The sequence below is a fragment of the Erythrolamprus reginae genome, chromosome 1 (genome assembly GCF_031021105.1).
Source record: "Erythrolamprus reginae isolate rEryReg1 chromosome 1, rEryReg1.hap1, whole genome shotgun sequence".
Classification (NCBI taxonomy): Eukaryota; Metazoa; Chordata; class Lepidosauria; order Squamata; family Dipsadidae; genus Erythrolamprus; species Erythrolamprus reginae.
Window position 1 is genome coordinate 242297266 of NC_091950.1, and position 27007 is coordinate 242324272.

General features: G+C 39.1%; 1 protein-coding gene across 7 annotated transcripts in view; it reads right to left on the reverse strand.

Annotated features, from left to right (window-relative positions):
* The window catches only part of PLCB1 (phospholipase C beta 1), a 535828-nt gene that overhangs the window by 147252 nt on the left and 361569 nt on the right, over positions 1-27007 (reverse strand). For all 7 annotated transcript variants that reach the window (XR_011557370.1, XR_011557371.1, XR_011557369.1 and 4 more), the window contains exon 10: positions 17304-17450. Coding sequence is in view for 4 of the 7 variants with exons in the window: in XM_070732668.1 (XP_070588769.1) it covers positions 17304-17450 (147 nt within the window). In the remaining 3 variants the exon portion in view is untranslated. The remainder of the gene's footprint in view (positions 1-17303; positions 17451-27007) is intronic.

The window sequence follows — 27007 nt, forward strand, 5'->3', positions numbered from 1 at the left end:
ATTTTGTTAATGCATGAGCATAGTAATCCTTGTTTACCAAGATTGTGCACACACAGAAACGTTTAGCTTGAGATTAGTTGTGAATAACCACTCAGCAACACACAGACATACTAACTGGAATTAAAATTAACTTTGAGAAATAACATATTCAGATAAACAGTCTAAAGTCATACACATAATAAGTCAGAATAACAATCCAAATATTACCAAGTGCAGAGTCTTTCTTACCAGTTGTCCTTGACATAATCAGTGAACAAAGATAATCAATCCTAAACACACTTTAGCTATAATATACAATATAACAACAACACAGAGAGATTGCAGAGACATTGCAGAGCATACATGCAGTGACTAGCCATTAACAGTGAGTACCTTAGACCAGTGTTTCCCAACCTTGGCAACTTGAAGATATTTGGAATTCAACTCCCAGAATTCCCCAGCAAGCAAATGCTGGTTGGGGAATTGCAGCAGAGGCGGAATAACAACGCAGACACAGAGCTGGATTTAAACTGAGTCATTTTTATTAATTAATTAAAATTAATTTAATTCAACCTAACATGGACCTGCAGAGGTCAACTGAAAACATTTGGGGCGGAAATGACGCAGTAAAAACTTACTGGGCAACTCGGGGCGTAGCTCCATGCTGATCCAGGTGAAGGGGACCATGCCCTCACCTGGATCCCAGCCATGCAAGGCATGTAGGAGGTCTTGCCATCCAATCCCTGAAAAGCAATTGAAATGGGCGAGACCCAGAGGCAATTTCTCCCCAATTGCTCAGGCCGGTTAAAAAGCCACCATGAGCCCTTGAAGAGAAATCTGCCAATCATCCCCAAGGATGCCCAACAGAGAACACGCAGTTGCTAACACCTCCCAATTTCCGCCCCTAACCTGCCAACCCAATGACCAAAGGTAAGCCAATTAGAACTAATCAGTGAATGAAACACCCCCTAACCATCCGTCCCGCACCGCAGTGTGGAATAGGTGAAAAAACGGTTGCAGGAAAATGCCGAGACCGCCAAAAATTCCTATTCGGCCCCCTAAGGGCGACCCTTCTAGCACACTGAAAAATAGGGAGGGAGGGTGGGTGTTCGCCTGCTCATTGTCTGGGGCGAAAAGGAAGCCCCAAGCCTGCGCAGCCCTTTATAAAGGGCTAGCAGGCCCCGCCCCGACAACATCATCGGTCGGTGCTGATGACTGGCATGGCCGGGATCTCGCAAAATCTCACAAGATCCCGGCCATTCAAGATGGTGGCTACGCCAGGGGCCGCGTTTCCCTGGCCCTGCTGCAAATCCGGGCCGGCAGTTAAGTCATCGGCAGGGCATTCTGGGAGTTGAAGTCCAGATATCTTCAAGTTGCCAAGGTTGGGAAACACTGCCTTAAACAAAGGAAAAACAAAGTGGGTGACTCAGAGAAATAAGCTATGAACACTGGCTCCCTCTTAAGGCAGTCTGCAACACCTGCAGCCGATATATTACCAACCCAACCATTATGGACAGAGCCCTAACAGATTTTAAAGCAATCCAGGTCTAAAAATAAATCGCTGCCTACTATTTGCTAAGACATGTACTGAGTAACCTACTCCATATTTGGGGAAATCTTTAACAATGAGGGAAACTGAAGTAGGTATCTACCTGTTCCCTCAGAAGGTATGAATGTCTGTAGTTAAGTCTCATATTAATTTGCTACTGAAGTGGTATAAAACTTTAAAAATGGGGCAATAGTAAAGAGAGAGAGAGAGAGAGAGAGAGAGAGAGACCGTCTTAATATTGACCTTTTTCTCATATGAAAACTTGAAAATGTCAAAATAAAAAATAATGGAATCAAACAGACAAAATTTAGATCTAGGGATACAGTACTTCAGCAAGGAATGTGGCAATATTTAGTGGTTTACATACAGTCAATCAGAAGAGAACTTGGAGGTGTTCCAGTCAACCCCCCTTCTCAAACACACGACCCTATACAATTTCAGACAAGTGACTGTCCAGTCTCTTCTTAACAACAATCCAGTGATGAAGCAGCCACAACTTCTGAAGGCGAGCTATTTCACTGGTTAATCGTCCTTGCTGTTTGGAAGTTTCTCCTTAATTCCAAGTTGCTTCTCTCCTTGATTAGTTCCCATCCATTCTTTCTTATCCTGCCTTCCTACATGGTATTTTCTATCACTTTTCAGAAACCGGTGGATAAACTTGTAATTAAATGAACAAATTATAAGTACCATGAACAAAAGTTACAATAGTTTTTGTAATGTCATATAATGGTCATTTATAGTTATACAGTGATACCTCATCTTACAAATGTCTCGTCATACAAACTTTTCGAGATACAAACCCGGGGTTTAGGATTTTTTTGCCTCTTCTTACAAACTATTTTCACCTTACAAACCCACCGCTGCCACTGGGATGCTCTGCCTCCGGACTTCCATTGCCAGCGAAGCACCCGTTTTTGCACTGCTTGGATTCCCCTGAGGCTCCCCTCCATGGGAAACCCCACCTCTGGACTTCCATGTTTTTGTGATGCTGCAGGGGAATCCCAGCAGGGGAGTCCCAGCAGCGCAAAAACGGGCACTTCGCTGGCAACGGAAGTCCAGAGGTGGGGTTTCCCATGGAGCCTCAGTGAAATCGCAGCATTGCAAAAACACAGAGGTCCGGAGGTGGGGTGGGGAGCCTCAGGGCAATCCCAGCAGCGCAAAAATGGGCGCTTCGGCTGGCAAAAGGGGTGAATTTTGGGCTTGCACGCATTAATTGCTTTTCCATTGATTTCTATGGGAAACATTGTTTCGTCTTACAAACTTTTCACCTTAAGAACCTTGTTCCAGAACCAATTAAGTTTGTAAGACAAGGTATCACTGTACTCACTTTTCAAGAACACAATGTCCCTAAACTGTAACACTACAAAGGCATCAGAATCTTCAGGCTTTCTGGACTGGACCTTCTGTCTTGTACTTACCATGTAAATGAGGGACCCTACTGAACCTATTAAAGTAAATTTCAAACGTCTATAAAGGAAGAGACCCTATAGCACATTCTCCAATCTATCTTTTAAAGTTCCAACTATCTTGAAGAAATCAGTAAGTAAAGAAAAAGAAGGGTGTCTCTTTCATAGCTTTTACAACTAGAGGCTTTCAGCAGTTATGTCCTGACTTGGCTATCAAATCCTGGATCTCTAGATAAGTATCTATATACAGTGTTCCCTCGATTTTTGCAGGTTTGAACTTCGCGAGGTCTATACCACGGTTTTTCAAAAATATTAATTAAAAAATAGTTTGCGGTTTTTCCCCCTATACCATGGTTTTTCCCCACCCAATGACATCATATGTCATTGCCAAACTTTCATCTGCCTTTAATAAATATTTTTGAAAATAAACTTTAATAAATAAACATGGTGAGTAATAATCTAAATGGTTGCTAAGGGAATGGGAAATTGCAATTCAGGGGTTTAAAGTGTTAAGGGATGGCTTGTGATACTGTTCATAACCAAAAATAGTGTATTTACTTCCGCATCTCTACTTTGTGGAAATTCAACTTTCGCGGGCAGTCTTGGAACGCATCCCCCGCGAAAATCGAGGGAACACTGTACTATTAAAACTCTTCTCCTGTCCCTTAACTGGGTGAAATGGTTCAACACATGGTGACCATTTTTGAACTGAGGTACCTCACAATGGGCTAACTTACAAAATGCACCCAAAATCTGGGACCCTTGGCTCCTGAGGGAATGAAATATGGGAAAGTTGTAACTGCTTCAGTACAACTAGCTGCTGCTCCACTGTTAGGCTACTGATGGAGTCACCTGGTTTTCATTTTTAATGTTCCGTGATAGTTCCCCATCCAGTCTCACAATCCCTCACTCCCTTTCCTCATCCAGCAGCAGCTACTTACCAGCTTGCTAGAAAGGAAAGGGAAGGGAGCTGGAGGAGGGCGGGAGATTTCCAATGATTCCCACAGGGAAATTGAATGGGGAAATCGGAAATTGGAAGCTGTTCTTGCTCTCACTGCTTTTTTTTTCTCCTCTGACCTTGGTAATTCTGTTTCTCCCTTTAGCTGATTAAATATCTTTGAAACAATGATCCAATGGGGCCTGGGTTGTCTTGTTTGTAATGGTTACGAGGATCTTACACTACATTTTGCAATAGTCATAATATTGACTTTTAATTATAATTTTAATAGATAATTTTATTGCTCCCGGTATTTGATTTTTTGCTGCCCTTGTTGACGGCAGAATAAGACCTCATGGTCCATCTAGTGTGGCAAGGGAAGCAGGAGGGTGAGCTAGCGCCTTCTCCGCTTTGCTCTTTATCTGTAATTATTTTAAAAAGCAGACTGGAGCTGTACAGGAGAGCTCTAGCCGCCTCTCCTGCACAACTCTGGTCCACTAGCGAAAGCTTCAGCTGGGCTTTCCCCAATTTGCCTCCGATCCTCAGAAATGGTCCAGTCCCACCTCTCCTGCGTGGCTCCAGTTTTTGCAGCTCGCTTAGTTGGGACAAAATAAAAATGTATAAAAGGCAGCGGCTTCTCCTTCGTCCTTCTCTCTTTCTCGAAGCAAACCCAGCCAGCCGAAGGGGCTTTTGGAGGGGTTAAGTCAACATTTCTTCTCCCCCCGCAGTTCCCAATGTGTGCTTCTCTTTCTCTCTACCCCTCCAAATTATCGGGGAGAGGAGAAAAGAAATGGCACAAAGCCAGAAAGAGAAAAATTGAAACAATTCTGCCGGCACTCTAAAAGCTCCTTCCTCCGCCGCCACTGGCACCCGGCTCCTCCTCCTCTTCTCAGAAGATGACAGCAGGGTGATGTCACGGTGGGTGGGGCCAGAAGGGTTCGGGTTTGGTGACATCACCCGAATTTTTTATAAAGTGTGCCCGAATCCGCCAAACCCAAATTTCATCGGGTTCGCCCATCACTACCAACCATGTCTGCTGGAATTTTGTTCTAAGCATCTACTACTCTTTCAGTAAAATAATATTTTCTCACGTTGCTTCTGATCTGTCCCCCAACTAACATCAGATCCCCCAACTAACATCGGATTTAGCTCTTATTTAGAACAAATGACTGAATTCCAGTGGGTTAATGCATTGCATATTTTCAAGATTTAAAACGGTTTTCCCCAACACTTCAGAAGTCAGGCAGTCACAATGATTTTCTCTCTAGTGCTACTGAACATTTGCTTGCATAATGTTGCAATCCACACTGTGTTGTACCCATAACCATCGAAGAAATGGTTCTGCGTATCAGTTTTCTGATTAAATATTCCACACTGTTAATAATGGGGTGACACAAGGCTACAGTCAATTTCATGGCCAATTTTAAGATGTGTGCATGAAAGTAAAGTAACTGTATGTGATATCTGGCTGAGAGTCGGAGTGTCGCAGTGATTAGAATGCAGCACTGCAGGCTACTTCAGCTAACTGCTAGCTGCAGTTCACCAGTTCAAATCTCACCACCGGCTCAAGATTGACTTAGCCTTCCATTTTTCCGAAGTGGGTAAAATGAAGATGCAGATTATTGGGGCAGTATGCTGATTCTGTAAACCGCTTAGAGAGGATTGTAAAAGCACAATGAAGCAGTATATAAGTCTAAATGCTATTGCTAAAATACTATTGATATACAGAAGAGATTGTCATATTGCTACATGCCATATATTGACATTCAGCAAATCATCCCTTTCTAGTGAGCCTTATCACGGCAATCCTGAAACAATTGCAGGATAAAATATGAAAGAGATTTATCAGCTACAGAAGCCATAGAATGCAATAGCGGTATTTGGCTTTTACAAAGGATGTATGTACGTTGAACTGTAAAAAGCTTAGAAGAGTGTGCCTTCTTAATCACACAGATAAATGATAATTGTTCTTGAGTTTTTGGCACTGCAATACGAGGTGCTATATAGTCAGTCCTTCATTGTGACAATAGTAATAAACTAAGCTGATAGCTTGGAGAAATCTATAGCAAAACTGAGTTCCAAATTAAAGGCTTGAGGCTATGTGATGGAGGTAGGGATTGAAAAACTACTCCCCTCTATTTTTTGCCATTTAGATGACAAATCAAGTATAGCTTAGAATCTCTTGGAGTTGTTTTTCTTTTTTTCTTCTGATAGATGGTAGTTTTGGATTATAAAGAACATTGTATTCTTAAATGAAAGCAACCACTGTAATATTTAAGTGAATAATCAGTGCTTGTATGTCAAGCATGTTTTCATAAGACTAGTATCAAACACAAGGATCAATGTAAGATACCTACTCAAAGTATCATACATTTAGAAGTATATAATAAGATGATTGATCAGGGAACTATTACAAAACAAAATTGTACAAAAAAAAGAAAGAAAGTTGAAACTTAAGAAAACAAATGGAAAATCCCAGTTGGTTAAATTGATTCTACTTCTGTTAGGCCCCCATTTAAAGTTAAATCCATCTTCCTCCATCTCTTTCATATTGGTACTTTAGAAACAGCTTTAAATTAATATTGATTGTTTCTTCATTGCTTATTTGAACCCATGACAATCATTAAGTGTTGTACCACATGATTCTTGACAAATGTATATTTTTCTTTTATGTACAGTGAGAGCATATGCACCAGGACACATTCCTTGGGTGTCCAATCACACTTGGCCATTAAAGAATTATATTCTAAAAGGTATACAACAGCTTGAATATTACTGTAACCCCTATTGGCATAACTTCCTAACAGTAAGCATTTGAGATGCTACAAAAAGTAAAAGACTAAATCATTTAGTAATAATAGATAGGGGGAAAATCATATTCAGGAAATATAAGGCTAGACTGAAAAAAACATTGTTATTGCTGCATGTGATCCAATAGGTAAAGTTAGAAAATCGCTACTCTTCTGCATAACAATCTAATATGTGTCTATATTTCAAGTCCATAGGTGAAAATTTACTAAGAGAGCAAAACACCACTATAGAAAAGGCTCATAGACAATTAGTTTATATATTATAACTAGGTGCTAGATACCCATGCTTCACTACGAAACTGAACTCCTTAACATGGAATAGAATTTCTAAACTCCAAGCCTGTAGGCCGGATGAGTTACGCGCTGGCCACACCCACTGGCAGTTGGAACAGAGTTCTTTTAAGATGGGAAAAGGGAGTAGAACGTTTAACTCACTAACATCAGAGCGTGTTAATAATAATATAAGAAATAACTAATAATCTGATGGTCATTTCAAAAAATTATTTCTTAGCAAGCACCTAGAAGCCAAGTTTGTAGGCTTTAGGGCTCTGGAGATTTCGTGATGATGGGTGAGCAGTATTTTGTTTAATATATGTGTGTGTGTGTGTGTGTGTGTGTGTGTCCTTCTCTCTCTCTCTCTCTGTATGTGTATGTATGTATAGGAACATGTATGTATGTGTGTATAGGAATATGTATGTATGTATGTATGTAACATATTTTTGCTGATAATGAAAAGGAAGGGAGACTAGTATAGATTTACTCTGAGCTCTTTTGCTACAGATATACATATGTAGCAAAAGTATATGTGTATATGTATATACACATACACACACACATACATACACACACATTCGCTCATACATATACATATACACACACACATACATACACACACATACATACTGTACATATACATATATATTACAGAAGACTATTGTAAGCACAGGCTTCATGCTCTGAGGAATCCAGAACATGATGCCATGGTCTTTCGAGACTGAAGGATGCCAATATAAATTGTAAGCACAAAGATGGAAGACGACAGAAACACCATAATGGAGGAATCGATTGAGTATGTGATCGAGTTTGCAGATTTGGCAGACCGAATCTCACCAAGCTGAAGGTTGACTCAGCCTTCCATCCTTCTGAGTTGAGTAGAGGACCCAGATTGTTGAGGGCAATCGGCTGACTGTGTAAACTGGTAAGAGAGGTTTGCAAAGCACTGTGAAGCTGTATATACGGTAAGTCTAAGTGCTATTGCTATAGAATTTTTGCTGAAAATGGATAAAAATGAATTGATTATATGGGGATTTATTGATTACAAAGGTTTGTTTATGGGAAAAAGAGAACTACAATATGCAATTCATGAGAGTGGAGATAATAATTGCAATGTTCATAACTGCTGCAAAGAAGTTCAGAATATGTTCCATTGCTTCTTTTTCTTTCCTTTTCCTTGCTCTACCCTTTTAACCTGTTAAAATTTCTTTCTTTTCCTAATTCTCTTTTTATGTTTCTGAAGATTTTAAAAACTGTAAAATCTTGTAATAATTTTTTTTTTTTAAAAAGAAAGATGGTATGGGCATTGGAAAAACCAAAACTATGAATACAGTGGTACCTCTACTTAAGAACTTAATTCGTTCTGTGACCAGGTTCTTAAGTAGAAAAGTTTGTAAGTAGAAGCAATTTTTCCCATATGAATCAATGTAAAAGCAAATAATGCGTGCAAACCCATTAGGAAAGAAATAAAAGCTCGGAATTTGGGTGGGAGGAGGAAGAGGAAGAAGAGGAGGAGGACAGTCGCTGCCAAGGGTGAAGGGAGCATTTCTTTTCTCTGGGCACTGGCAGAGGTTTATCCCCTCTCCAAATGCCCAGAGAAAGGAAAATGCTTTGTTGGCTCTGGACTGCCAAAGCCTCCTTAAGCGCCACTAAAAGGCTGGGATTAAAGGGGGAATGGCAGGAAACTGGTCAGGCCTTCGTGCCCCTCTCAAATTAAATGGGAAATTTTTCCAGGCTCGGGTTTTTAAGTAGAAAATGATTCTTAAGGAGAGGCAAAAAATATTGAATACCCGGTTCTTATCTAGAAAAGTTTTTAAGTAGAGGCGTTCTTAAGTAGAGGTACCACTGTATTTTCTTATCTCTTTCCCAGTAAGCCCATAAGCTCTTTTGGGAATCTTGCAGTTGAATGGGTTTAAACACAAGGAGCTCAGTGGGATTTATAGACATTTGTTTCTATTGATCCCAGCACTCTGGACCATGAACATACACACTTTTATATGGCAGAAAGAAGGCCTATGGCATGAGTCAGAGAACAGGATGGCAGAAATATTTAGACCAGCTGGGATCCCTCTAGGTTGTATAGTACAGAACAGCTGGACTGAAAGATGGCTCACTAAGCATATTTGTGTACTGATACTTGAGTGACTTGGATATTAAAAAAATCTCTATATAAAATAAAACATCACACCTCCAATAGGAAATGCCCCATATATTATTATATAACAATTTCCAAACAAGTACATTGTAATGAGATGTCTCTGTGTGTGTATGGATATATGTATATGTGTGTGTGTGTGTATATACATACACACACACACACACACACACACACACACACACATATATATCCAACCTATAGAAAAATAGGATACACACACACACGCAATTTAGGATGGCAAAACCTCTGTCTCTTCTCTGTATAGTCTTTTTTTGTGAAGAAAGCAAAACTGCTAGTCCTTCTACCAATGCTAAAAACTCTCATATCTGCTCATATACACAATTGGTCATATAGTAAATTAGAAATGTTGATACTGTCTATAAATACAGTGATAACTTGTCTTACAAACTTAATTGGTTCCATGACGAGGTTCGTAAGGTGAAAAGTTTGTAAGGTGAAACAATGTTTCCCAGAGGAATCAATGGAAAAGCGATTAATGCATGCAAGCCCAAAATTCACCCCTTTTGCCAGCCGAAGCGCTGGGATTCCCGAGGTTCCCCTCCATGGGAAGCCCCACCTCCCAGCAGGGGAATCCGAGCATCACAAAAATGGGCGCTTTGCTGGCAATGGAAGGTCCGGAGGTAGGGTTTCCCAATGAGGGGAGCCTTCACCTGGCAACAGAAGTCGAAGCGGGGCATCCCAGCGGTGGCAGCGGGTTCATAAGGTGAAAATAGTTGGGAAGAAGAGGCAAAAAAAATCTTAAACCCCGGGTTCATATCTCGAAAAGTTCGTATGACGAGGAGTTCGTAAGACGAGGTATCACTGTACTGTGGAACTGAAATACATACTCTTTCATGTTAGATTAGAACCCCCATCCTAGGTGATGGTTGGAAAGATGGTTATCTTTCCCAGTGGCTTTCGTTTCTTTCTTAGTATTCTTTGCTATCATTTCTTATTGCAGTTCAAGTATTTTACTACAATGGCCTTTCTAATGTAAGATAGAAATAAAAGCCACTTAGAGTTCTGAATTGGAGCAACATGTGAACTCCAGTAAGTAAGTAAACTGAGGATAAATAAATTTTCCTGTATCTAATGTTGACTTATTTCCACTTCTGAGATTTAGCAGACTTTTCCCCTAGAATTCTCTTCATTTCATTTTTTGGCATGCATGCTTTTTTTTTTGCAGCCTTTATCATGATAAATGATAAGGAATCATAGCAGAATAGAATAGAATAGAATTTTTATTGGCCAAGTGTGATTGGACACACAAGGAATTTGTCTTGGTGCATATGCTCTCAACGTACATAAAATAAAATATACATTTGTCAAGAATCATGTGGTACAACACTTAATGATTGTCATAGGGGTCAAATAAACAATAAAGAAGCAATATTAATAAAAATCTTAGGATATAAGCAACAAGTTACAGTCATGCAGTCAACATGGGAGGAAATGGGTGACAGGAATGATGAGAAAAACTAGTAGAATAGAAGTGCAGATTTAGTAGAAAATCTGACAGTGTTGAGGGAATTATTTGAATAAGAAGAACCGATGACCTTTACCTTTATATATATATATATATATATATCTGTTGAGTTGAAATTTCTTTTAATTTGCTATTAAGTGTGGTGTATGTTCATCGATGTAAGATAAATCACACTACACCTCTGGAATACAAGGCTGCTTATTTTGTAATTCAAGGAGGGAACTGATGATCTTTTCATAAATATCATAATACCCATCATTATTCCAGATAGTAATGATATATACATATATATACATGTAAGCATACACACATACAATTTCAAACTGTTTTCACTGAAGAAATCACTCTCAGATTTGCTAGTTAGGGTTGATGGGAATTAGTCTAACATTTATAGGGTGTCAATTCGCAATCATCCCTGGGCTGCTCTTGAGTTGCCATAGGCAAGGGGGCTGGGAAAACAAACTTCTCAGTTGCATCAAGGAGCTGGTATGTCATCATGCATACATACATACAACCTTTTGGTTGTGAGCCGCTAGAGCCCTAGGGTGTTGGGTGGCATTAAAAAATGAATGAATAAATAAATTGAATAAATAAAGCACATTCCAACTGATAAACTGAGGTCTTTCCATGGAAACCCACAGTGGCTGGAGGAGAAGCAAAAAGTTGGAGAATGTGATTGATGACACACTGTCTGGGGGAGGGGGGAAAGGGTAAGAGCTTGGACGTAAATTAAGTGAGGCCAGAGTTGGCTTCATTTGGTTCTTGCCACATGAAACTCCTAATAAATAACTGGATTTCTTTTGAAGCCTGGCGTGAGGCTCATGATATAATTAGAGCTTTGGTTGGAACCCTGACATAGGGTTAGATTTATTGGATTTATATGCCACCCCTCTCACAACAATGGTAAACAAAACATAGTAACAAATCTAATATTTCGCAATTACAATTTTAAGTTAAAAAATCCAAAAGAGCCCCAATATATAAAAAACAAGCACACAATCGAATCATACACAAAAACTACATGGGCAAGGGGGAGATGTTAATGATCCTACTCTTTGTATTTCTGCAAAGTCATATGCATCATTTCAAGAAATCATAGTATTGAAGCTACTATCGAGCATGCACATGTTCCTGAAACTTCCACTACCAGACACAATCAATTTCCATTTAATATTAACTCCGCTGTTTAACACAATGAAATTACATTTTTTCAAAGATTTTATTCATGCCACAAAACTGAATGCTCAGATGCACAGATACTGAATGCTCAGATAGTCCTCAAATTAAAATCCATTTGTTTAGAAACCATTCAAGGTTACAGAAATATTTAAAAAGTGACTTATAACTTGTCCTCACACTTACTGAAGCATCCCCACAGTCACATGGTAAAAATCTGAGCACTTGCCAAGTGGCATGTACTGTAGTTGCAATGTCCCAGGATCATGTGATAATCATTTCCAACCTTCCCATTTGGTTCTCTACAGCAAAGTCAATGGGGGAAATTTGGCTTTTCTTAATGACTGCATGGTTCACTGCAGTGATTTGTTTAACAACTGTGAAAAACAAGAGCATAAAAATCTGGCCCTGATTGTCATTGTTAAGCCAATGAATTCAACAATACTACTGTGGCTGCTGCAACTTGAAAATAAAATACTGCCAGTGGTAGTAATGATCTATAAAAATGCAATGATTAAATTCCATTTCAAGCCTCTGCTACTGGAGTTGTGTTTTTTTTAAAAAATGTTGTGTGAAACTAAATATCAAAAGGCGGGGACTTGGGGTGTTTTGCATAATGATGTTCTTCTGGTTATTCATCTTCACAGTAAACACTATAATTTGACCTAGCCCCAAAATGTATACTAAACAATATTTAGGACTAGCTGTTCCAAGCAAATTTCTAAAATTACACATTTGGCCATAGCATGACAAGAAACTGGCAGTCATGGGTCTGGGTGGAGTCCTTTCAATCTCTGCTTAAGCCAATCAAAGCTATGGCATCTCCAGCTCACATCAGCAAGCCAAAAATATATGTAGGAAAACATCAAGCTAAATCTGTAACACTGCTGATCTCAAACAGCATAGAATTAAAACGTTATTGTCACTTTAATTGTACACTAATCAACAGATGATAAAATGAACTTTCATTGCATTTAGTTCTCAAAAGATAGCCATTATGCACATATATCCAGTAATATATCCAGTAATGGGCAGCCAAAATTTTTACTGCCACTCTGTGGGCGTGGCTTATTTTGTGGGTCTGGCTTAATGGTCATGTGACTGGGTAGGAGTGGCTTACTGGCCATGTGGCCAGGTGGGAGTGGCTTGAACGATCATCATCGTTCAAGTGAACTGTTAAGTCCTTGACTTACAACCTTACCATTGTCGCTCACTGGGGTAACAATTTGCTTTGCGTTTCCTGCACTCTCCTTCCTAGGTCGTCCCCCCCCACCTCAGGCTGGGCAGCTAGGCGAACGGGTGTTGCCAGAAGTATAAATGCTGCCGGCACCACTTCCACCCATGCCTTCTGCTTGCACCTCAGGCGGGAGGTGGCCATGTGAGGCTGGAGGGGAGCCAGGCAGGAGAGAGGAAGCTTGTCCGAGGCCAGGAAGAAGGAAAGAGGAAAAAAGCAAAGAGCGCAGACGCAGCAGGGAAAAAAAGAGAGCCGAGCCGAGACCAGTAATCCTGGAAGTGACAGCTGCCAATCAGCTGGAGCTGCACATGCAACTTCATTTCCGCTGGTGGAACTGCATTCCACCTTGTCCTGCCTGCTGCCTACCGCTGTATATATCACCCCCCCCACACACACACACATATATGACACAGAGAAACATCAGTCTACTTTGAATATGTGTGTGTGTGTATGTGTGTGTGTGTGTGTACCTGGAAAAAAAACAAGACAGATGGCACAAGGAACAAAGCTGTTATAGAAACTAGTAGTCCTGCTAGAATAATTCGAAACCTCCTCCCAGAGGGGAGCAATAAAAGTAGATCGTGAATTAGGTGTGTGGCGTCTCTAACAATGCTTTGAGTTCTAAGCATATAGCGCTTATATGTGTTATCCTGAATGATGGGAAGCAAGTTTCCTATAATCTTCTCAGCTGTCCTTACCACTCTTATCCAGAAGGAAGCAACAGAAACAGACCATGAACCAAGTGTGCGGGGTCTCTAACAATGCTTCAAACATTGTTACATAAAGAAGTATTAAAACCTAATAGGCCCAGTTTTTTTCACCAAATGCTGAGGAATGATAGTGTTCCCTTGATTTCACATAATAGTATTCTTTGTAAAAGAAAATTAGACTCAAGTCAAGAAATGCTTGATTACTGTTGTGTGGCTATTTCAAAACATTTTTACTCTGTGTAAAGTCATTTTTTTAAAAACTGAAATATGAACTTTAGTTTTGAATATGATCATGTTTTGAATAGTAAGAACTGCCATCTAATTACAGAGGTACAAATTGTCTCACATATAAATGAAGCAAGTTCCAATAAACTCATTTCCACATTAAAATCTGTGCAACGTACAGACGATTTTAGAAAAAACATACGCTTTGCACTCATAAAAACTAAAAAGTCCATTAAAAACAACTGAGGGAAGGAAAAGAAAAGGCTGCATTTCATTAAATATTCCTTGATGAAAATTAATCTTGCCGTCCATGTACGTGTCTTTGTTTAGCCTGTATTTCTAGTCAATCTTGCCAAGCAAGATGGAACGGGTATCTATGGTTCAGCACGTTCAATATATATAAATTTGAATTTGATTTATATCTTTGAATCATTTTAAATCCACTAGCTTGGCAAAGAAACTCCACTTAGCATTCAAGATAGTTGTGGTAATCTAACTGTATGATGCCTTATATTCCTAAGCACTTACTTGAACAGGCAGAGTTTTCTACTTTGAAAGCCAAAACTAAAAACAAAACAGTTGTCATTCATTGTCTGAGCTTTAAAACTTCAGCACTTCTGAAAATAAGGCAGAGGTGCACACATTTCTCTAAAATCTTGGACACACATTCATAAGACCTCCAAATATTTTTTTTCCCAAACCATCCTTTCAACATGATAAATTAGTGAAATTATTAAATACCTGGTATTCAGGGTAATTATATGACCTACACTTAATTTCTATTATTCTTTAATATAAATAAAATTAAACCAAATTTAGGCTTTGAATTAATCCCAGTGCTTTTTGTGATTGAACATTTGAGTGATCAAAATGCCCACTCAAAAATGTATTTCTACAAAGTATGAATGTTCAGAGGAAAAACATTATTCATAATAATTAACAAACATGTTTCTCCTGTTGAAAAACTATTTTTAAAAGGTAGGATTTGCGTGTGTTAATTATATTCTCACATTGCTTCCTTGAATCCAGTGTGGTTTATGTGTTTCACAGAAGAAATAAAGAATGTAAAAATAACTGGCACAAACATTCCCCCTTGCAGAGTTGGGAGTCCCCCATCAGTAACAAATAATGGAGAGAAAATATGGGTCTCCGGATATACTGATTCCTTTCAACAGGGAGGGATTTAGTTTTCTGTGGGAGCAGTAAAATTTGGTTTTCTGTGGGAGCAGTAAAATGTAAAACTTCCTTGAATACAATCTCAAAAAATATATCAAGGAAAAGCTTCTGCATTTGAGTATTGATTTGTAAGATGTGCCCAATGATCAGTAAATAAAACAAGATTAAAAAGCTTTCAGATATTACTTTGTTAAATCTATGGTAAGGTTAGGAGTTCCAGCTTTTATTTGTCATAATTTATCTATTTCTTGTCAGCATGTTATGGTAAAAGAAACCCAGATTCTTGTCCACCATTAGTGAAGAAAGTTCACTAGATGTTGAGTCCTTCATTCTCTTAGCGCAACCACTTACTTCACATGGGGACATAGCAGTACTGAAAAATATGTCTAGGTATCAGCATGTCTCAGAAATGTTGACAGAATTGAACACTGGGCCCTACACAACTAAATGAAGATCTTAAGCAAGGAAAATCAAAGGCACCGGTATAGAATAGGTGATACCTAGCTCAACATCAGTAAATGTGAAAGAGTCATTAAGAATCCTTGTGGACAGCCACCAAAATATGAGTCAGCAGGGTATGCTGCTCCTACCAAAAGAGCCAATGAAGTCCTAAGCTATATCAGTAGAGAAATAATATCAAGTTCATATGAAGTATTAGTATCACTATATACTACACTTGGAATACTGCATATTCTGGTCTGGTCGCAATACAAAAAACACGTTGGAACTCTGGAAAGAGTGTGAACAAAGATGATTAGGGGTCTGAAGGTTAAAACATATGACGAACAATTGCGGATCAACAAATATTGATGAACAATACTCAATAAATGTGTATGTCTACTCTAGTGAAGTGAAGAACTAGGAATGACACGATGTTAGTCTTCTAATGTTTCAGAGGCTGTCACAAAGGAGAGGAGGACAATATATTCTCCAAAGCAGTTGAGGGCAAGACAAGAAACAGTGGAGGGAAGCTTATCAAAGAGAGATTCAACCAATAATTAAGGAGAAATTTCCTGATTTCTAAATGATTAACCAGTGGAATGGCTTGCCTCCAGAAATATGGGTGCTCCATCACTGGAGGTTTTTAAAAAGAAGTTGGATAGCCATATGTCTGGAAAGGGTTTCTTGTTTGAGCAGCTGGTTGGACTAGAAGACCTACAAGGTCCTTTTCAACTCAGTTATTCTGTTAAAGAAAAACACTATTTGAAACAGAATATTACAAGGCATTATGTACATGGTCTAAATCTCTTTAATTTATTCCAGACCAACTAAAAACACAACCACAGTATGCAAACAAAATAAACAGAAATGCAAGACAATTGTTCTTCCTCCTTTTGGCAAGCTTGAGTGAACAATGAAGACCCTCCATTTACATTCTGTCCTGCTGATCTACTTGTTGCCCAGTCATTGTCATCAACATCTCAGTTATCTTGGTTAATGGAAAATGAATCCTGCCATATTGTACCTCGTGAGAAAGTTGACACACTTTAAAAAATGATTTCTGGGATTCGTGATGGCAATCTGGGAGTTTTTGCTAAAACTAAGAAGGCATTCTTCTGAAGTGCAGGAAGCTCAACAAAAACTAAAGTATTGAAAGTTAAAGTCAACATGGCTTGCAGGAGTAGATCATTCATTTTTATGTCTAAGATGTTCTTAAAACAGGGGCAAGGGCTAAAGAAAAAAAGTGATATGGGCAGGGAGAACTGGCATTGAAAATGGCCCAAAAATTTGAGAGAAGCCACAACATATATAAATGGTGACCTTTTCTGCATTAAGAACATGTTGAGTAGTTTAAACAACCCATTCAAGATTCTTCATCACTTCTTATAGACTGAGAACAACAATAAAAAATAGACTGTACCAGCAGGCTCTGTAGTGTGTGCCTTTGAGTGTGTTTGTGTGTGTGTGTGTAAAAATGGATAAAGTGACAGTCTTGGCTCAGAGTGACAAGCTTCGTGCACTTCATAATATGTATTGTTGGATGTAAACAAAGAAAATAGGGCTTATATTACCATGCCAAGTCTCCAATTTTGCCTAATTTGGCCACCCACATGGACAACGCTAGACAGTACCCATTTCTTTCAGCAAGTATCCTTCAAACTTGAAATATGCAGGTTTGTATACAGAATGTAAAAAACATCAATGTTATTTAAAAAATCTAAAGAACTTGTTTTTATACAGTACCTGTGAGGTAGGTATTATGTGAGGAATTGATAAAATAGTGAGAGAGAGGCTGACTCATATCTTCATTCAAATCCAGTTTTTCAGGTGGAACAACTCCATTTTCTTCTCCACTTAAGTATCTCATAAATCCATCCACTGATATCTGTCCTGGGAGAAAATAAATTAAAAAGTCATATTCTTTAGCTCCATATGCTCCACTTGCAGCTCACAGGCTCATTTGGATTAATAGTTCTACAAGGCAAAACATATTATTTCTTGTATCAGCAGCAATATATGGTACTATAGGTTCCTTCCCCCTTTATTGCTATTTATCTACGGTATTAGTGACTTGTTCAACCAGATATCCTCCAGGTGTGTTGGCACTAAAATTCCAAGAAATCCCAGCAAATCCAATGGCCAAGTTCTTTTCTTCTAAGAGTAGGATCTAGAGAAATAAATATAGGTTTTATCTAAATCAACCATACTAGCTCTATGATATATTCCTCAGTCTGTATAAAACAGCCAATTTCTCAGTGCCCCAAATGTCATAAAAGATAAGGATGTAATTGCAAGGGAGGAATGCCTGCTACTACTTTCATCAGATTTCTTTAATAACCATTGCCTTGAAAGGTCAAAATGAGAAAGAGAAAAAATTGGCAACCCATATATGAAGGGAGGCTTAGAATAAGTGTTCCCCTAAAAATCTATGAATCTGTGTCCTATTGATTATACAGTACTGCAGATTGACTGTGATATCTTGATTCTAGTAATTGAAGATGGTATTCTTACGATACCTAATGCCCCATGTACTCATGTGTTTAACAGCATGATTTCTGCCAACTTTAGTTTGGCTTCTTACTCAGGCAATCACTCAACGGAAAAAAACAAACATCCTTTACATTTCAGAAACAAGTTTGAAAATTGCTTTCCGCTTGTCTGTTTTGGTTGAATTTAAGAGTTCAGAAATTACACATTCAAAAACTTCCATAAAACATGGCATAACAGCCTAGTGAACATCCCAGCTAGCTCAATTACTCTGGGTATTAATCAGAGATTTACAAATGAAGAAATATAACTAAAATATGTGTTGTTCTCAGCTGCAGCTTCATGTAGATTCCTGATGTTCTTCCTAATATCCTGCATTCTTCATAAGGATACACATATCTGAATTAGAAAGGCTGCACTGCATGCAAGCTGCAGGACAAGAGCTTTCCCAGCCAGAAGCTGTTTAATGTCTCTTATTATTATAATGTTTCCATATTCTCATCATGTTATTTTCATTGTATATGTGGAGTCTCACTGCATGAGTGAGTATAAGCCTATTGATCCCGCACCTTTTGTTATATCGTCATCAGGCTCATTGGGCTGGGAAGGTAAATGTCTATAACTGGCAGCTCCTCCTAGAAGTTCCCTGGGATATTCTGAACCTTGGAAGAATGAGAATTTTAACACCTCAGTAGCTCAGTGCAGAAGCAGCCATGCCATCAGCCTAGTGGTGGGTTTCACTTACCTTTGCTACCGGTTTGGGAATGGGAGTGTGGTTTGTGTGAGTGCAATGCTTCTGCGCATGCGCAGAACATTTTTTATGACATCCGGTGGGTGGGCAGAGCCGCCCACTACCACAGCTACCAGTTCACCTAGATTGCATCTGTCCACACTCTCAAGAAGTGGAGCCATCAGGGGCCATCATAAGACAACAAAAAGGCAGAATAAATAGGATTCCTACTCCATTCTTGACCATGGTGTGTACCCCTGAAGAAATCTGCATTCAACCCAAGGACTTTGTGCCAAGTTGGCAAGATGCATCAATAGAATCAAGGATATTAAGATACTTTCTTGGATGTCCCAAAGGTGCTTTTCAAGAGGCAACTATTTTTTTTTAAAGATGTTTCTTCAGCTGAAAAAGCTTCTTGGATGAGAAGTGAAATGTCTTCAAAAAAACCCAAACCCCCCCCCCCCCAAAAAAAAACCCCCATCCAGCTGCCTCTTGAAAAAGCACCTTTTGAATAACCATGACCTGTAATCTCCATAGACATCCTTTCTTGGGAAAAAAAACCAAGAACAAGAAAAACTTTCAAAATTCCGAAATAACAAACCTAGCAGAAAATGAATCCTTTTCTAAAAGGGCCATACTTTCCAAAAACAACTTAGAATGAGCAACAGCCATTAAGCCCACAAAATTTGATAACAACATACAGAAGGTTGAAAGAAAAGAACCGTGAAAAGTCTCAAAATTCAAATATCTGGGGCATTTATTGGCATTGTGAGGTCAAAATAAACCAGTAAGCAGCATTCTTAGCAAAGTCTTACTTGATCTCAGAACGATCCATAAGCTGCAAATCAGTACTGTGCTAAGCAAAGCTCCTCAATGAAAATAATGTGCTAATTCCTATTGTAGTCTTAAAAATATAAACATTTAATGAATTTAGTGAATTTAATATACATTATATCAGACGAGAGTCTAAAATATGTATAGATGCTATAAAAAGATGGCATTTTTACTTAAAAACATCTGCTATTTTTATTCTTCATCCTAGTCTCATTTTAAGCTTTTTTCTATAAATATAAAATAATGAATATCATTTTTTTTTGGTGCAATATAGCTGGGGAGTGAATACTCTGACCTGTTCAACTGATACATATTTCTATAATTAACAAAAATATAGGTTAGCAGATGAGCTTATTTTAAGAACATTCCTGCAATCTATTTATACACGTATCTGCACATGAATTATTCAAAAGTAAGGGTGCATATTCTTTAATCATCTATTAACAAATAGCTTCTTTCTGTTAGGCTGGAAAAAATCCTCTTCCTCCTATTTTTTCTCTCTCTCCAAGAAAGAGGTTTAAAATGCCCCATTACAATATTCATGATATTTATACTGCTTAATCTTTTAAAAAACCCATATTTCTAAGACAGTATGAATGCTTTGCTAGATTCTGAGGATTTCAGATACAGCTAAAAATAAAAAGATCATTAAAAAAATCAGAACATCCCTCATTGTCTTATTTAACAGATAGGATCTTCTGCAAGCTACTTAATTTTTTTTATCTGTGGTTCTCTCAGTTCTTAAGTCCTATTTTTATTCAAGATTCAGCTCATAGCAAATCAAGGATTTATTTTTTCCCTCTTTTTATTTATTTATTTATTAATCAGATTTGTATGCCGCCCCTCTCCATAGACTCGGGGCGGCTAACAACAACAATAATACAATGGAAACAAATCTAATAATTAAGTTAATTTAAAAATCCCCAATTTAAGAAACCAATCATATATACTGACATACCATGCATAAATTTTATAAGCCTAGGGGGAAGGGAAAGTCTCAATTCCCCCATGCCTGACGACAGAGGTGGGTTTTAAAGAGCTTACGAAAGGCAAGGAGGGTGGGGGCAACTCTGATATCTGGGGGGAGTTGGTTCCAAAGGGTCGGGGCCACCACAGAGAAGGCTCTTCCCCTGGGCCCGCCAAACAACATTGTTTAGTTGACGGGACCCGGAGAAGGCCAACTCTGTGAGACCTAACTGGTCGCTGGGATTTGTGCGGCAGAAGGCGATACCGGAGATATTCTGGTCCGGTGCCATGAAGGGCTTTATAGGTCATAACCAACACTTTGAATTGTGACCGGAAACTGATCGGCAACCAATGTAGACTGTGGAGTGTTGGTGTAACATGGGCATATTTAGGAAAGCCCATGATAGCTCTCGCAGCTGCATTCTGCACGATCTGAAGTTTCCAAACACTTTTCAAAGGTAGCCCCATGTAGAGAGCATTACAGTAGTCGAGCCTCGAGGTGATGAGGGCATGAGTGACTGTGAGCAGTGACTCCCGGTCCAAATAGTGCCGCAACTGGTGCACCAGGCGAACATGGATGCCCCCCTCGTCACAGCTGAAAGATGTTTCTCTAATGTGAGCTGTGGGTCGAGGAGGACGCCCAAGTTGCGGACCCTCTCTGAGGGGGTTAGTGATCCCCCCCAGGGTAATGGATGGACAGATGGGGTTGTCCTTGGGAGGCAAAACCTACAGCCACTCCATCTTATCAGGGTTGAGTTTGAGTATGTTGACACCCATCCAGACCCCAACAGCCTCCGGGCACCGGCACATCACTTCCACTGCTTCACTGACTGGCAAGGGGTGGAGATGTAGAGCTGGGTATCATCTGCATACTGATGATACCTCACCCCATGCCCTTGGATGATCTCACCCAGCGGTTTCATGTAGATATTAAATAGCAGGGGGGAGAGGACTGACCCCTGAGGTACCCCACAAGGGAGTAACCTAGAGGTCGACCTCTGACCCCCCACTAACACTGACTGCGACCGACCAGAGAGGTAGGAGGAGAACCACTGAAGAACAGTGCCTCCCACTCCCAACCCCTCCAGCCGGTGCAGAAGGATACCATGGTCGATGATATCGAAAGCCGCTGAGAGGTGAAGAAGCACCAGGACAGAGGATAAACCCCTGTCCCAGGCCCGCCAGAGATCATCCATTAGCGCGACCAAAACAATTTCCGTGCTGTAGCCGAGCCTGAATCCTGACTGCTGAGGGTCTAGATAATCAGCTTCTTCCAAGGACCGCTGGAGCTGGAGCGCCACCACCTTCTCAACAACCTTCCCCATAAAGGGAAGGTTGGAGACTGGGCGATTGTTGTTGAGAATGGCTGGGTCCATGGAAGGCTACTTGAGGAGGGGGTGCACAAGTGCCTCTTTGTAGGGATCCGGGAAGGACCCCCTCCCCAAAGAAGCGTTGACAATCTCCTGGACCCAGCTCCGTGTCACCTCCCTGCTGGCTGAGACCAGCCAGGAGGGACACGGATCCAGTAAACAGGTGGCAGAACTCACAATGGCCTTGTCCACTTCATCACGTGTCACCATATCAAACTCTTCCCAGGCAGGTGTACAAGTATGTGCCCCAGTCACCTCAACTGACTCGTTGTCAGTCGACTCTGTTTTCCAATTGGAGTCGAGGTCCGCTCGGATCCGAGCGATTTTATCAGCAAAAAATGTGTTAAAATCCTCGGCACTACTCTGCAAGGGCTCCCCAGCTCCCCCCTGATTAAGAAGAGAGCGGGACACCCTAAACAGAGCGGCCGGGCGGGATTCCACTGATGCAATCAAGGCGGCGTGATACGCGCATCTTGCCGCCTTGAGCGCCACTTTGTAAGTCTTAATGTGAGCTCTTACAAGTGTTCGATCGGATTCGGACTTACTCTTCCTCCATCTTTACTCAGGAATAACTCTTTGCTGGTTAAATCTTGCTGGACTTCCTAAAATTAAGATGTCCTCTTAGGATTAGGGAACAAATGTTGAAGATGTACAATAGAAACCTCCATTAATATGATACCTCTATTATTTAATATATAAAGTAATTTGGCAAAATTATAATTATTACATGCATACTGTTAAAGTAATGTTTCCAATATAAAAATAAACTGAACCTATTTATGAAATATAAAAACGCAATTTAAAAAACCCACACTCTAAAAATAATTGTAAATTTGATGTCCCTTTGTTACATTATTTTCTCCACCGAGCATCTGAAAACCACATTGACATCTTCTAGATTTTCTCTACATTCTTTTATATGAGGCTGAAAATACTGCTTAGGTTTCTGGATGGGGGAATTATATACTGCTCAAAAAATAAAGGGAACACTCAAATAACACATTCTAGATCTGAATGAATGAAATATTTTCATTGAATATTTCATTTGCACAACTATTCCATTTGCACAACAGCATATGAAATTGACTGCCAATCAGTGTTGCTTCCTAAGTGGACTATTTGATTTCAAAGAAGTTGGATTACTTGACGTTATATTCTGTTTTTTAAGTGTTCCCTTTATTTTTTTTACCTTTTTTCCCCTGGTCCACTAAAAGTAATCCAGTGTTTTTAAAGCAAAGAGCTACCAACGAAAAGCCATTTTGTGCCTGTCTCCTTAGCAATAACAAAGATTAAATGGATCTTTGCAGGTCTGTGTATAGATATCCAGATATGGCCAGATTGAAGTAGGGCCTCTATTCCTGTAACTATCAGGGATTTTTAAAAAGACGCTGCATCTTTTCCTGGGATGGTAATGAGCCCAGGCAGTTTAAATAGGCTATGCAGATTCCAAATCACATTTTATTTTTGAAGTCTGGATCTCTGTTTTCACAGCTCTAACATAAACACATTATGAAAAAGAAATGAAATCACAGCAAAAATGTATTGTATTGATGCTGCCTGTCACCAACCTCGAATCCAGAACTTGGAGCAATTTAAACTGGAGGAAAAGGCAAAGGTTGCTGAACAAAAAGCTAGGAATGAATCTAAAAAATAGCACTGACATATGCAAAGAAGACTGGCGATACCAAGGCTATGACATGGAGAGGAAATAGGAAGCTCTTTCTGTAAATTGTTTGTTCTATTCTGTCTATTATTTTTTGTGTTAAGTCTTTTCCCACATAATGGGATGATGTTTCTAAGGACTAATGCCAATCGTTAGGATTTTTCAGCATAAAAGATTCCCTGCTCTGAAAGCTTCATCCTTTATTATTTGCCTATCTTCAGATGATCAGAGCGACTGTCAAGTTATGTAAGGGCAGTTCAAGCAAAATCTGAAAGGTTTCGCCCTATTGTTCTCTGGAATGCCAACAAAATTCCCAGTATCATTTTATCTTTTGATACCAATCAGAATTGAACGATGCAAGTCGAGACTCTGACAGATGTCCAACAATATCTTTCTTTTTGTGTATAACATTTTTTTTCCAAAAGCATTCATATTTAACATCAGAAAAACACATTATTTTTCTGAGAGATGGGTGCATCAAAAGACTATGGATGCATTTAAATCACCGGCCAATTAGAATGCTTCAGAATTCTGACTTATTTGTGAACAGCAGTGAATGCAAATATCTTTCTAATTGCCTCATCCATGTTTCAATATATAGATGGCTGAATCTATGTTTATTGTTGGCCAAACCTGGCACCTTGGCTTGTTTATTTATTTATTTATTGGATTTGTATGCCGCCCCTCTCCATAGACTCGGGGTGGCTAACATCAGTGACAAAAAACGGAATGTAAAAATCCAATACTACAACAGTTAAAAACCCTTGTTATAAAACCAATCATACATACAAACATACCATGCATAAATTGTAGAAGCCTAGGGGGAAAGATTATCTTAATTCCCCCATCCCTGACGGCAGAAGTGGGTTTTGAGGAGCTTACGAAAGGCAAGGAGGGTGGGGGCTATTCTAATCTCTGGGGGGAGTTGGTTACAGAGGGTCGGGGCCGCCACAGAGAAGGCTCTTCCCCTGGGCCCTGCCAACTGGGGGGGGGGGGAATATGTTCACCTTCCAGAAGCCTGGATTTTGGGTTTCTGAAACCAAAGTGAAGTTTTTGGGTGTCTGGATACTGGATTGTTCTAAGTGGGATGCATCCAAGCCAATGGTTCAGATGAGACAGTAAATCAACTGGAAATGAAAAGATCTGGGATTTGAGGACAAAGCTAACGCTCATTTTCTGCTACAAAACCTGAGTTCATATCTTATCTGAACTCAGCTACAGCACCTTTTGATGCTTCAATTAGCATTAACTTCAACCAAATTAAAGAAAATGTTTACATATTTTCCAATTGCAAATGCAATTCAGCTGATTGCAGAAGTTACCTTCTTTTTAGTACATTTTAGCAATAAATAATGAGATGATGAGTTTATTAATGTCTCCCGGGAGACCATACCAGAAAGAACAAACAACATCAACATTTTTATTGCGGAATAAAATCCTTCATATTCTGGTGTGGAAGTGTTAAAGACAAAAAACTAGGAGGAACATCAAGACATGGAGAGAAATGAATTCAATCCACAATTGTTTGGGTCTACCAGGCCCTATGGGGAATAATCTATATGTCTGTTAATAATGCATACTCACTTCTATATATTGCATTAGCATTAAGGTTATTATACCTTGCCCTATCCAACCATAAAAAGGTAAATAAGATCCTTAACTTATGACCACAAGGGAGCCCAACCCACTTCACAGGATTGTTGTTATGAGGAAAATGGGAGGAAAAAAGAGGCATCTTTGCTGCCTTGAGTTTTTTATAAAAATGATAAAGGTCAGATTAAAAAAAACTTTAATAAATAAATAGGTTTCAAGAGCAGAGTTATATTCAACTGATGGCTGACTGGTATAACACAATGTTATCAATCCTAGAGACATCACTCCATTTCGTGCTCTTAAGATGATAATCCAAACTTTAATGTCTGCTATTTCATCAACAGCTGTAACTGGCATAAATTACTGGCCGTTTTAAAGCTAGTTATTTTGAAAAAAATCAAATAAAACTTGTTTACAGAAAAACCTTTCCTTTTACAGATGCTCTTGAATAAGCTTTAAAATGTCATTTTGAGAAAACATTTTATCTATTAGTGCTGATGGGATCCTTCCTTAAACAAAATCTCCAAGTTAAACTCTGGGGTGATTAGCAGTGGTATCTGGCCCATTAAAGAGGGTCTGTATGATAATTCTTGCCTCCTTCTTCCCTTCTAGATTTCTGAAGCTAACTATGTAAATGATAGAGATGAGTCATCTTTGAGCCACATAACTGTGCTACCCCTCTTATTGGGAGATACTAGGTTCACAGGTTCCTTCTCTTTAATAGTATGAGAGCTATTGAGAGCTATGAGAGCTATGAGAGAGATAGAGATAGATAGATAGATAGATAGATAGATAGATAGAGAGAGAGAGAGAGAGAGAGAGAGAGAGAGAGAGAGAGAGAGAGAGAGAGAGAGATTAGTCCCCTACCTTAAGAAGAAGGGTATCTCAGTGGATTTTGTCTACCTGAACCAAAAAAGCTAAGCCAATGACCTTGATGATCTAGTGGAGACATTACATACCTGAGGGAAAGGGAGCAGCCATTGTGACCTCACACTGATGTTACCTGCCCGAAGGAAGGACATTGGCTATTAACATCACATTGATGCTACTAGCTAGAAGACTGACTTAATATCAGAAACAGAAAGCTCTTCCTTTTTGAGGGAGGATGAACATTTTATTACAGTCTTAAACTTGGGAGTCAAATGTAAGTATTTTTGTATCCTTTGAAGAAGCACTGAGAAGTTATTTTTTCTATGCATTTCTTTTCTTTTCTTTTTTGTTTAGACCTTTTAACTTACTCCTATTCTCTTTATATCATTTCTCTTATTAGTTTCTCATTAGCTGGTGTTTATGCATATGCTTGTAACATGTACAAATGTGTATGCTTATAAAATGTACTGAAATGACGATGACAAACAGAGGGGTCATATACTATGAAAAGTAAAGAGAAAAAGTGATTTAGTAGATCCTTGGAACAAACTTCCAGCAGACGTGGTTGATAAATCCACAGTAACTGAATTTAAACATGCCTGGGATAAATATATATCCATTGCAAGATAAAATACAGGAAATAGTATAAGGGCAGACTAGATGAATCCATGAGGTCTTTTTCTGCCGTCAGTCTTCTCTGTTTCTATGTTTCATACCTTTCCACAAAGATATTTGGTTCAAATAACAAATAAGGTGCAACGAAAATGAAAGAAAACGTTTCATTTCTAGGTAGATATGCCATATTAATTTTCCTCTTGCTAGAAAATAGGGCATTGGGCCATGTTTATTATATGTTATTTCATTGCAGCTAAGAGTTTTCTGTTGCTTTGAATTTATTTTTATTTTTGAATTTGTTTTTAAGTTGCTTTTTTGT